At 36.6% G+C, this 13369-nt stretch overlaps 1 protein-coding gene across 39 annotated transcripts in view; it reads right to left on the bottom strand.

Moving 5' to 3' along the window:
- The window catches only part of LMO7 (LIM domain 7), a 130329-nt gene that overhangs the window by 15999 nt on the left and 100961 nt on the right, over window positions 1-13369 (bottom strand). For 18 of the 39 annotated variants that reach the window (XM_040539944.1, XM_040539935.1, XM_040539910.1 and 15 more), the window contains 7 exons: window positions 11619-11733; window positions 7162-7323; window positions 5591-5775; window positions 4872-4932; window positions 3795-3851; window positions 1903-1928; window positions 1509-1613 (listed from right to left, as the gene is read on the bottom strand). In XM_040539944.1, coding sequence (XP_040395878.1) covers window positions 1509-1613; window positions 1903-1928; window positions 3795-3851; window positions 4872-4932; window positions 5591-5775; window positions 7162-7323; window positions 11619-11733 — 711 coding nt within the window. Of the gene's footprint in view, window positions 1-1508; window positions 1614-1902; window positions 1929-3599; window positions 3642-3794; window positions 3852-4871; window positions 4933-5590; window positions 5776-7161; window positions 7324-11618; window positions 11734-13369 lie in introns of all 39 variants that reach the window. The other 21 variants (XM_040540154.1, XM_040540144.1, XM_040540191.1 and 18 more) reach the window with 4 other exon arrangements.

The raw sequence follows: 13369 nt of genomic DNA on the forward strand, positions 1-13369 counted from the left end.
CAAATACAATCAAAAGGAGTTCACTCATTGATTTCAGAGAAGCCAGGCTTCTTGCATGCTAATATAACAACTGACCTCACATCCGTTATATTCCCTGTCTTTACAGTTCAGTTCCAAAGTGGAAAAAAAAAGATCAGCTATCTTAAGTATTTATTGGAAGACAGTATTTATATTTAACTTGGAACTGGACACAGTAATATGATAAAGTCATTACTAAGTGAAATATGAGGCAGCAATTTGGTTTCAGCAAGAACATTTAGTCTTTTGGAAGCTTATCCTAACAAAAGCCAATTTTTGGACCTCCAATTTTGTCCTATGACTAGATTTAGTATGAAATCAATGCAGTGTCTTAAGACATTACTCAAAGTACACAATATATATTTTGGTGGTTTTGTCAGTCACTCCCTCAGTCTTGGGAAAAACAAAATACGTAACATTAAAAGTTTTCCTTCTAAGGTTTTAGGAGTATTTTTTTCCTCCTCTCTCTCTCTCTCCTGGAAATAAACAAAGACTGACTTACCTTCCTTTCTGTTATTTAAAAAACAGTCATTATCGGGATCATCGGGAAGAGGAATTACATTATGACTCAGGCCAAATTTAGTTTTTCAGATGGCAAAGAAAGGAAAAAGGAAAAAGGAAAAGGAAAGCGAAGGCAGAGGGATCAGATTAGTCTCAAAAAAGGAAAGACAAGTTTTACATTTTTCAAAGCCATCTCTCCAGGTGTCAAATTGTACACCCAAGCCATAACAGAGACCACAAATATGTTTAGAAAGGCACAACTCTCCTGCCTTGTAGAGTTTGCAAGCTAAAAAGGAATAATAAAAGCCAAAACATGAAAAAAACTACAGGGTAGTTAAGTTGTGCTTTGTCATTGAGATTTACTGCTGAATGCCTAAATTTTATTAACACAGCTTGTACAGAGTAAATGATGTTCATCGATACCTCTTGCTAGCCAACAGACATTAGATACTTAAATTAATTTCCAGAGATGTGTCTTAGAGCAACAACCTCAGCTTAGTGAAGCATAAGCCTACTCAACCAAGTGCTTGTTTTATTTTGTACCATCTTAAGGTGGCAAATATTGCCCCTTCCCTTTGCAATGCTTTTCTCCATCTCTGTCACCTGGTTATCGAGAAACTCATTCTAGAGACAGTTTTCTTACAAAAAAATAAAATTCATATTCAAAAGTGATGACTTAAGTGGTCTTTGCTTGTAACTTTTTTTTTTTTTTTTTGCCAGTGAGAGCAAACCAGCCTTCTGATGACCGAGCACTTCTGGCTGTAGTGAATATACAAGTCTGGCTTTGATTTCATGAAGCTTACCAATGCATTTCCTTCTTTTTTGCTGAATAATTGCTAGTGTCTTCTATTGTGCAGCCCAGCAAATGTATCTAGAAGTCCTCTTAGGCAATCAGTAAGAAGAGTTGCAGAAATCAAGAAACGTTTTCTTCCCTAATAGTTAACACACACAAGGGATTGCCATCCTGTGATCATGAAGATTAACTATACCTGCAGTAAACGATCCTGCTCCTTTTGCCATTTTTCCTGTCGTTTTCGTTCTTCCTCTTGATCCCAAACCCGACGACTTGAAGCACTAATGGATGGGACTGGGAGCTAATACAGCATGGAAATGAATGAATGTTATCATCCTACACGTAATTAATGCTACATTTTAAAAGAGAAATAAAAGCCATTACAAATGCTATAGCTTTAGAGTGACAAGAACCTAAATCAACTTCTTCAAAGGGACAGTAAGTAACCATTCTCTTAGACATTAAAAAAATCTTAGTGCTCTCTGATTTGATTGGAATTTTAAGGCAGTGTAAAAAGCAATAGAAAGCTGTGGGCTTCTTGAAAAGACAAGGATTATAGAGCTCATTAGTTATCTGTAAACAGTACTTACATCAGGCAGTGCAGGCTCCGGGCCTCCTGTGGAATTTGCAAATAGAAGGCAAAACAAAACAAACAAAAAAAAAGAAAATTATTAGAACCATACTAACTATAAGGCTTGTTCAACACATTAAGACTTGCTCGAGTGTGGGAAGTCTGAACTTCAGACTAAGCTTTGCTTCCTTAGTAAGCCATGCTTGTAGCATTTGACCCTACTTCACTTACTTGAGGTCAGAATTCATTAGGTGCTTTCAACTAACATGTGCAACTCTTTAAAAGCTTTACATGCTTAGAGGTGCTATCAGCAATTGTTTGAAATAGCAGTACCTCTCCCACTGTGGCAAAACAGAAGCTCCTTGCTGCAGTTTTCCTATTGTTATTGTGGAAACCAACTGTTCAGCATGCCAGATGCTCAGAACGCTGCTCTGGTGTACAGCAGCTACTCACCCAATAACCTTGGCATGAACTAAGAGCAATAGGCAACTTCTACATCACGAAACTGTGCTTTTTCCCTTTGCAACTGCTCTCCCTTTCCTACTCTCCAAAGCACACTTGAATTTGGTGAGCTTGTCACCATTTACCACAAACCTTATGCTCTTTGAGGCTATCATGCTTGATCACAGCTTTTGCCAAAACAATCATTAAAAAATAAACCCTACATATTCACAATTTTGTCTTCATTATCAGACCAGAACAGCCACAGTAACAACAGGACAAATAGAATTGATCTCCTGTGCAATTGCAGCAGGAGAGGTTAAAGCATAAGCAGCAGCTATCTTTGCTCCCCTCTTTTCTCACCCCTGTAAGCTTATACTGGCCTGCACAGATTTAAGAAAGAAAATTCTTCCATAACATTGTAACGTCAAAGTGCCAAAAGTTAAAAATGAACAAAAGTACCTAGAGTGTACACTCTAGAAATACACCCTTCTCTTCCCCCTCAAGCAAAAATTCATCAAAACAAAACCAAATTTCACAGCCAGCCTTAAAAAAAGGAAAGCAGAGGGGAAGCCATCAACAAAATACCAGATTGTAACAGATACAATACAGCAAACAGAACCACAAATACAGATATATGCTGTGGCACTTTACATATCACTTCTGAAAAAATAAAAGCCATCACAACCAAGGGCGTAAGTCTTGGCTCCTCTCAGATCACTGGCCAAATTCACACTGGACTTCCAGCAGGCCACAATTTCACTCTTTCAGGCTACAGCAAAACAGCAAGGCATATATAGTCTAAAGACAGCATTAGACATACATTAGTGGAAGTATGCAAGTTGTGACATGCAGAACACCAAAAAGCAACCTACAAAACCAAAACTGAGAGCCTCATTTATTTATTTATTTTCGCCTTTAAAAGCTAGCAGATTCAATTCAAAATTTATATTGGTCTTCTCAGGATCTAGTGACTTTACCACATAGTGGAAGACCAGCCACTACTGTTTCCCATTGATTTAGAAAAATGTATAGAGAGCTGCAACTCCAAATAATAAAATGCTTAACTCTGAGTTTGAGTTTAACAGCTGTTTGAACTCTGCAATAAGCTTCTGCTGGAATGTTCAATGTTATTTTGTTTTGTAGGTAGCAGTAAACCTGAACAGAGTGTGCTATCCCTCTTACTCCTAACCAGTGGAGAAAAAAAAAAAAAGGGAATATGAACAATATAAAAGATTTAAATAGCTATAGATAGAACACACAAAGACCCATTACCACAAAGGTAGACCCATGAATTGTAAGAATAACCTGATGACCCTGGGGAAAGAAGGGAAATGAATTATGTTGCTTTGTCATAACTGCAGCAAACAATGCTGAAGAGGCAGAGTACCCAGCACCAGACTTGTTAAGAAGAGTGTGCAGCAGGAACAATTTCATGGAAGTACATGAAATGTTAGCTCTTTGGTTTACCTTGTTCAAAAAATTGTGACCGTCTTTTTAAGTTTTTCAAAGAAATTGGTTCAGATGCTATTTGAAAAATACAAAGAATACAAGTCAATGAGGTGCTGTTTTGTTTTTCTTTTAAATGACTATCACCACTGGATAACAAACATTTGTTACACCTCCAGTCTACAGACATGTCACAAAAAAAGCCCCTGAAATAAAGGAAAACCTAATGTTTCATAGTAATAAATATAGTAGGTTACATCATATACTGATTAGTGTTTAATTTTATCACTGACACTGTTCAACTTTAACAACAGTACAAGCGTCAAACTTGGACTCAGATTCTTCCTGTCTAATTTCAGACACCTTGACTGAGATGCCAAATTGGGCTAAGGAGTCTAATCACCATTTAACGTCATCAGAAAGGCATCTCCAGAGGACAACTTATCTCTTGGGGGATACTTTTGTATATCACCAGGCACGTGCAAGATAAAATGAAATACAGAGTTCCCATTTAAGGCTTACTGTTCCATTTGGAAGCGTAAATACCTGGTTTCTCTCACTGTCATCTAGTAAGATAATTGTTCACAGCATCATAAGTAATTATTGTTCATACCAGAACAATCAATATCAATTCGCCAGGAACACAACTAAAAGTAGTAATAAAAAACAACCACAGCTTCCTCCCTAAACGTCACAACTAAAATAGAAAAAAAAATGGATACTCTACATTTTCTTCCTGGGCAGTGACATAAATTGATACTCATACTGATCCAGTCTCCACACAATGCAGTAGCAATTATAACAAATTCTGCACCTCCTTTCTCTTTAATCCCTACTCTGCATTAAGTTCACAACCACTAATGCTGAGACAGGGGATTTGTCACTGCTTTGTTGTCAGTTCTCCAACTGTTTAGCACATCGAGGAAGCAAACTACACCCAGTTTGGATGCAACTAGATTTCTGTGATACCTGTCTAGCTTTTAGTTCATTAAGGTCTCACTTAGCCCACTGTATAAAGCTTGCAATAATTACAGGTTTAGTATCTGTGCTCGTTCCAAACCCATACAATTAGAAGACGAACAGTAATGGTAGTAATACCTCTTTGTTCATTAGATCCAAGGTCTCCTTGCATTCCATTTATCAACTTTGTTTCTGTACCCTAAAAAATAAAAGATACAGGACTCAAATTCATTAGACTTGTGAAAGTTGATCCAATTAAACTTCTCCCCTGATAGGAGCTGTGTATCATGAAACACTTGATTTCAAAATATTAGAAATTCCATAGGAGGATATAAAAACTAATTAAAATTTCCCGAGTATATTAAATGATAAATTGACTGGAGGCATTTGTGGGGATCAGTAACAGGCTGTGAATTGGTAGCTGAATTAAAAACCATTAGTTTGCAAGAAAATGCCAGGAGACAAGATCTTCCTATTTCAGCTCCTGGGCAGGCAGGTTGGGAGTTATTTGCAAGTAATTTGAAAGAACGTAACTGCTGTTGCTTTGGACTGCAACATACATTTACACTAATGATGGAGGTTATATGCTTTTCTAAAGAATAAACCATGTACACACTTTAGCTAAAGCATGGTCTTTAAATATTTTAATATTTTTCATAGTCTTTAGACCACTGTATCTACCTTAATACCTAGTTACATCTCCATGTTTGCAGTAACCTTTATGTTCCTAAAAATAAACAATGCAAGTTCAGAAAAAGATGTCTAAGGTCTTTTCTTCCTCTCCATCCTTCCCCTTATCAAGGCAATCAATTTTCACTTCTCCCCAACATCCCGCAACTGTTCAAAAACATACTCACAGAACTTTGAAAGCTGCTGGAGAATTCTCTTTTTGATGATATGGTAGAAACGTTCGAAACACGTTCTCCGGAGGTTGCATCAATCCATTTATTTTCAGATGCACCTATAATGTTGGTACCCATACTGGTGAGATTGAGGATTTTATGCCTTACATGTGGCAGGGAAGGCTGGTCTTTGCCCCAGTCTTTTGGTATGTGGAGATCAAGAAATTAACGTAGACAGTAATGTCAAAGAACAGAACAACAGCGAAAACACATTAAAATAACACAAGAGACACAAAGAACAAAGATGGAGAGACACAAATCAGGTAGAATTTGTGGAGACAGGAAAAGGGGCTTTTATGAGCAGACCGCCTTCCCCAAAAATACAAGTGTTAGTCAGAAGCCACAAGTTTACCAGGTGTTTTGCTAACATGGACTATAGCAGCTCAACATTAGAGAGTAATTAGTATTAATTGAAAACTATTTCATCAGCATTAGTAATGATCAAGAGAATTCTTTCAACTTTACTCACACAAGGTAATGTTTCAATCACACACTATTCAGGGAAGTGTCATTTTCACGTCCAAGCTATTCAGGAAACACATAGGGCAACAAAAAAAAGAGGAGGGGTAGTCTGAACTAGAAAAAAATGATGAGGGGAAGGAAAAATCAACATCCTCACTCAGCCTCCATGATTCTCCTCACCCCCCATTCCCTACAATTTATTCAATGACCTCTCCAATAGTTTTTCACTCTTCATTTTTGCTAGGTCCTGTAGAAATCATGATTTGTTTCATGTCTTTTCCCCACTCAACTATTTTCCTTTATTTTTTCCCACTTGCAGTAAAGTTTTTCTACCCAGCACCCCGCTAAAATAATGTTTTGTCATTATACTCTCAAATAAGTCACTGATTACTCTCCCAATTCTGGAGAACTTATTTAATGATTTTGGAAGGGTATCCTGATCAGACTCACAGCAAGCCCAGAGATTAAACAAGGCCTTCAGCTGGGATGGAAATCCTCGCTAGCTAGAATGGGTACTACCATTCTGTTGAGATTACAGCATCACAGTATTTGTGTAAGTTTTTAAAATCATATTACAGAGGAGTTATATCAACCACAAGCTCATATACCAGCAAAAGCCCTCCGTGAAGGTAAACAGGCAAGATTCTCCTTCACTGAAGAAAGGAGCTGCTGCAGTTTCATGGACAGAGGCTCCAAACATGACTATCTTCTAGAGACTAGCCCCTCTTTGTTTTTGTGGTATGGCAGGAAAAGAACATTTTATATTTCCTTGTGTGTTGGTTGTACATTTTATTTGTTCATTCAGCTGTGCACTTCTTAAAAGCAGGCCAGAGCACCAGAGGTAAGTTCAATGTTTAGTAGACTTGCTTGCCACAACATTTCTAATGCACGAGGAGTTAAAAAAGCCAAGCTGTGTTAAAATGCAACAGACATTAGCAAACTACTTAGCTCAGATACATGTTACTTCTGTAAGGGTAATAAGGACTCTCAGCTGTCAGGTACAGCAGAGACGAAGCTTATTTGCCTTACAGAGCATACTGTATCTGCCCTATGAAACAACTCACCATTCTTTCCATATCGTCTAACATCCATGACCAGGTTTCCAGTTTCTAGTGCTCTGTTGATGGCTTCTTCCCACTGACTATAGTCCATATGTGAAACCTTTGTGCCGTTGATAGCAATGATCTCATCACCTACATGCAGCTGACAAAGTTCTGCAGGGCTACCTGCAGAAAACAGAAGGAAAAAAATATCTTTTTTAACAGTTATTTATTTTTAACCACAGTTGTTATTGGGGAAAAAAGGTAACAATCCATTCAGAGAAATGCTTATTAGTGGATATTCAGAAAGTCTTGAAAAAAGTTGACAGTACTGTGAATATAAGGTCAGCAAAAATCAGTTAATATCAGAGTAGCATTGAACTTTGAAACATAAAAATGACAAACATTAGTTTTTTGGGTTTGCAAGCATCCACATTTAATAAACAGACTCTGGTTAGCCCTCTCCTGGCTTTATAATTTGGGATAGTGAAAGAGAGAGGCAGCACCACAGTGTCTGTAGCCAACAATTAGCTGAAGTTCAGCCAATGTTTGGGTAATCCTCCTATTTGCCCAAAAATGTACTCCATTTTGTTAATTCCAGTATAAACTGACTTCCTCATTCTTATTTACATTTTCTGGGCTCTGTTGACAAGAATATGCTGCTATGTTGCTTTGCTAACAGTATTTTCTAGCTCTGAGTTGACTGGCAATTGGTCTCACTCAAGGTATTGCTAGGTGCTGTCCAGTTAAAGTTCTCTGAATTGTATTTATTTTGTCAGTGCCTACAAGTCAATTAAGAGTAAATTTTATTGCAGTTTGGACTTTGAATTTTAATGATATTTTGCAAGACAGGCTGCACTTTATACTCTTTTTCACTTATTACTATGTGCTGGCAGGTGATCTTAGCTGCCTAAGGACAGAGTGCATACAGGACCAGGACTAGTGAGTGACCCCTCCTTCTCCCCCTCCCCCCCCACTTTTTTAAATTCAGAAAATGGATGAGTTGAGAAGCTCAAACTTCCTTACATATAATTTTATGAATTATATCTGAATTGTTCTTCCATTAAGAATAATTCCCTTAGCAGAATAACCATATTTTCACTTTTTTTTCTAACGATTGCAAAATAAATCCGTATGTTAGTAACATCGAACAAATTTGAATTATACAACAGAAGCGTTTTCCAGATTAAGTCGAGAAATGCACACATCTTTTTAAAAATATACCAAGAACAATGCTATATTATCGTAAACAGATGTGGACAAACATGACAGAAGAATTTAGACATCATATGCTTCATTCTAACCTTCTGACTCACTAGAAAAACGCTATGAGAAGTCTGGATCTAAGGATTCAAATAGCTCAAATTTCCTGGAATGCCAGTAAATTAAGAAACAAAGAAGAGCTATGCTTCCTATATTATACCAAGCAGTGATCCCTCATACTCACAAAAAATGACACTACTATGGTGGAAGAGCATAGATTCATATTCTGTTTTACTGCATTCCTAAGGTATGGACTGATATTCCATTAGCAGTTACCAGCAAAACTTTTAAAACACGCTAAATACTTTTAAGTAATGTTAAAAAGAAGGAAAAAAAAACACTTGAGTTTTCATTTGGAGGAAGAAAGCATGGGCAATATTTAAACTGGAAAAAAAATGCATCTCCTTAGAGCCAGGAAGATGTTAAAGAATTAATAGATTTGAAGGTCAAATTCCTTCCAAATACCATCAAAAATACTGTCAAAGATATTAATATTGAAGTCACTACTTGCAACATTTTATAAACATTTGTGTCTGATGTGACAATTTAAGATATTTTGTACCACATAGATTGAACACATAGATGGAACTTTACACTCATTTTACAGAGAATGTTTCGGACTCAAAGACACTGGAACTGTTTTGTGTTGTGACAAGATGAGCACTAGGAACCAAGAGGTGGTCATTTTACTCAAGTAATTCAGTTAGGATTACATTCAGCTCAAAGGTGAGAACAGTACCTCTGGGCTACCAATTCAGGTTTTAGGAAAGGAAGGAAGTTTAAGATGGCACAGCTCTTACCATAATATCACCAGAAAAATATATCCAGACCACACCACAACCATTCAGATTTGAACAAACAGCAGTGGTCTCCAAATTGCAAATGTACTTCACACGTTCAGGAAAAATTACACTGCACAATTTTCGTCACGTAACTTCGCTGGCTAGCCTTCCTATGCTGCCTTTGCAGTCTGTGAATGAAAGGGCTTCTCGGGAGTGCAAACTAAACCACCTATATTGATTAGGCTTTTGCTCCAATTCAACCTCCAGAGAAGCCTACAGAGATTAGCTGACTATTCAGGCTCCTAAAGCTGTATGGTGCCAAACACCTTCCTTGAAGTCCTCCAAAAGCATAGAACTTAGTGGTAATTTCTTGTCATGGGTGTAGAGGATTTAGTTTAGATTACATTTAAAAAAAAAGAAAAAAAGAAAAAACACAGTATGGCTGTTTTACATAAATTTCCCTGAAGGTAGAAGATTTTTCTTTCTCACTAGCCCTCTCAAAAGCAGACCAAACAAAAGAAAACTGACAAAAGCAAAATAATATTTTCTCACTCATTTTCCATCCACATTTATTTCTCTCTAACCTACCCCCACCTTTTGTTACTACAGCAGACAAATACCCGCTTGTACTCTTACAGAATAATTAAAAGATGTAGGAAGTGGAACTCATTTACTTCATCTTACATGTGTTCAATCACAAATCTGTACACTCCTACATCAGTGCAATCTCAAAAATCAATTACAAATGGGGCAACGTATGGCAGGTGAACACAATACAGTGGTTATAAATGGCATGTTCTGACAGGGATATATAGGAAGAAGTTTCTCCAAGAGGAGAAATGCATTAGAGTAGATGGCACAGAGAACCTGTGTAGTCTCCATCCTTGTAGGGTCTCAAAACCAACTAGGTAAGGCCCTGAGCTCTGGTACGAATTCAGTTCTGACATTTTTTTGAGCAGTGGATTGCTCTAGGTCCCAAGGTCCCCTTCCAATCTGAATTATCCTATATCTTATTTTTAAAAATAGGAAACACAACATTCAGTAGCCCTCAGCTGAAGGCATATCTTACTCTTCAATGAGCTGTCTACCTCCTTCATTCCTTTAAAGGAATCTACAGCTATCATATAAGGACACAACACAAGTCAATTATTGAAAAAAGATGTTAAACATGCTAGAAATGAGATTACCAAGAATATAAAAGCCACCAAAACCTCATCATTTTATCTTTATTCTTTGCATCCTTCCTTGTGAGAATAAAGCATAACCCAGGTAACAGCTACAAGGCAGCCATTTTCTTGCCTACAGATCCAAGGCACAGAGTTCATTTGGAACTTTGTGAATGACAAGCGGAAACACCTGGTACCCCCAGGTTTCTCATTTACAGCTGGCAGTGCAGACAGACAGTCCTTTGCCTCCCAGTAACAAAGTTAAACCAGAAGCCTAGCAACAGATGAAGTAAATGAAGTTATTCTTCACACAAACTAATTATTAACAGTCATAATCTAATTATGAGAAGTACGCAGCTACAATGAAGAGAGCTATAAATTGACTTTAAAATAAAAATCAAGACTGCCAAGTAAGTACAGTTAAATGGTATATTTTCCTCTCTGGAAAGAATAATGACTAATATATATAGCTAAATGAGGAATTTCCAGTTATTACTCTTTTCTCAAAATGAATTCATATTTGATGTAAGAAAGGGGACAATATATTATATTAAATATAATCAAGTATTTCTGACAATGTGAGATCACTGTTCAGAGAATAGGCACTACATGTGAATTACTTGTTGATTTTGCATTTTTTGTTTGTTTTTTACTCAAGAAAACTGAGCTTGTTCTCTGCAGGAGACTATTAAAGCTTAGAAGTGATCTTTATATATGCTTTATTTCAACACAAACTTTTGCTTTTCCTCAATATTAACACATCTGAAAAAATTGCACCGGTAATCAATTTAGAAATTGCAGTTGCCTAAAAATATTAAATGTCTCCAAAATACAAGAGACTAAGAAAGGTAAAATCAAAACAAAAATATTAATGCCTAACAAAGTTTGAATTCGTGTTTTATAAACACATGAACTCCTTTAAAATAAGGCGAAAGGAACAACCTCAATGTTAAAAATCTGCATGTACCCCTTACTACTGTTCTGTACGAGACTTGATGAACCTTTGACTAATCACATTTATTCTTCTTCAGTAGTCATAGGAACATTCCTGATTAGGAAAATGCTTTTTAGTATTTCTGAATTAAATCCATTTAAAGAGATGATGATTCACAGAAATACAATAGTAAACAAAATATTAATTTTTCAGTTGTCTACCTGATTATTATTATTATTAATATTCTCAACATACTTTATGGTAAATATCTTAATTTAGAAGCCTCTGCAAACTAGGTACAAGAACAAAAGTTTGTACAGTTAAATGCACATTTACCTTCTTCAACTGTTTGTACAAAGGCCCCTGATGAAGTCCAATTTGTTGTAAACCCGAAGTTGCGACTGTGGCCAGGTCTCTGGTTTATATTGATTCTCAATTCACTGTACTGTTCCTGAAAAATAAAACATGACACTACAGTATCTGGTATCACGGGAAGCTAAATGAGGGAAAGTTTATCCACTAAATAAGCAAGGCTACTCACAATGTGCACTTTAATCATCTATTATTAGCATCACCAGCAAAGAAAACAGCATTGAACTTTGTTAACTAACTAGCTTGTTTTATATTCAAAGGTGTGTTTTCAGTGTACTTTTATATTTTGTCTATACATATAACATACTTAGCCATGCATTTCTTCTATTTTAAATATTTCATGAAGTGATGCTACAAAATGTAAGGTCTTTGAGGAAGCTAAAACCCGAAACGGGTCTTCATGGACAGCCTTGTCAATTTGTAGAATCTACTGCCTCCTGACCAATCATCACTCAAAAAGGAACGTGAAGAAAAACAGCAACAACAAAAACAGATAACTAATTCATCTTAATTTTTCTTGCACGTACTACAGAAGTCATCATCAGTTTCCTTTGCAGGCTCAATGCTGCAACTAGATTTTCTTGGGTGAAAAATCACCTTTTCAGTTTTGTGTGAAATACTACTAGTTTCCTATGTATTTTGTAATGGAGGCCTTAGATAATAAAAATAATCCCAGAATTAGCTAGAATCCAGTTTTTCCATTCTAGAAGACTTTCAAAATCAGAATGAAACCCAACATTTACATTTTAAACTACAGAAATATTTGACTTGGAATGCATTTTGGAAGACCTGCTTTCAATCTCACAATATATTATGAACATGTGGTACACACATTAACATTCTAATGTGAACTCCTTAAAAAACAATTAAAATACTCAAATGCATGTTATTCACTTCGTTATAATGGAACTGATACTGTTATAAAAGGAAAAAAAAATACTTCTGTCAAACACTTCAAATAGATATATTCCAGTAACGTGTTGCATGGAGGAAACCCCGTATGCTTATGTGTGCACTAAACATACATCTACATTTTAGTTCCCCAGCAAACCAATTTTCTGAAGGGTGGGATTCATTTTTCCCTAACTGCAAATATTTAGAAATTTAGGTACGTAAGCCAATTCCCCAGAACTCCTATGTTGGTCAAAGGACACAACGAGCTGCTTTACAAGTAGAAGTAGGTAGCTGGCTTCTCAGGGCAGGAAGCAGCCAGAGGAGTCTTTAGCAGTACCCAAGCATTGGGTCCAGAGGACAACAGTAGGGAGCATCCCTTAGTTTCTCCTTGTGTTACAAGGAGATGTTCCTGACAAAACACTCCCAGTCACAGGCCATGGTAGAAACTATTGAATCCTTACTTCTAAACAGCTCCTTAGTTGAAATATCTTCCACACTGAAACAGACTTTTTTTTTCAATTCATCCCACCTCCTTAGGTGAGTAACAGTACTTCAAAAGTTATTCTACTAATAGGTTAGCACATACATAGACAGCTTCTGAATTTGATTGTGTTCCTGGAAATTGCAATCATCAGTATTTTTTATTTCCACCATCCCAAAACAGTTCTTTTTTAAACCTACCTTGTGGGAGGAGTAATGCAATTTTGTACACTGAACTTCGTAATTTAGACAGGTAGTCTCCAAAATATTTAGTACTCTACAAATCTGGTGTTATTACTGTGATGACTAGTGAACTATCAGCTGGTCAGCTCTGGCAATGA

Source organism: Cygnus olor, chromosome 1 (assembly GCF_009769625.2).
Source record: "Cygnus olor isolate bCygOlo1 chromosome 1, bCygOlo1.pri.v2, whole genome shotgun sequence".
Classification (NCBI taxonomy): Eukaryota; Metazoa; Chordata; class Aves; order Anseriformes; family Anatidae; genus Cygnus; species Cygnus olor.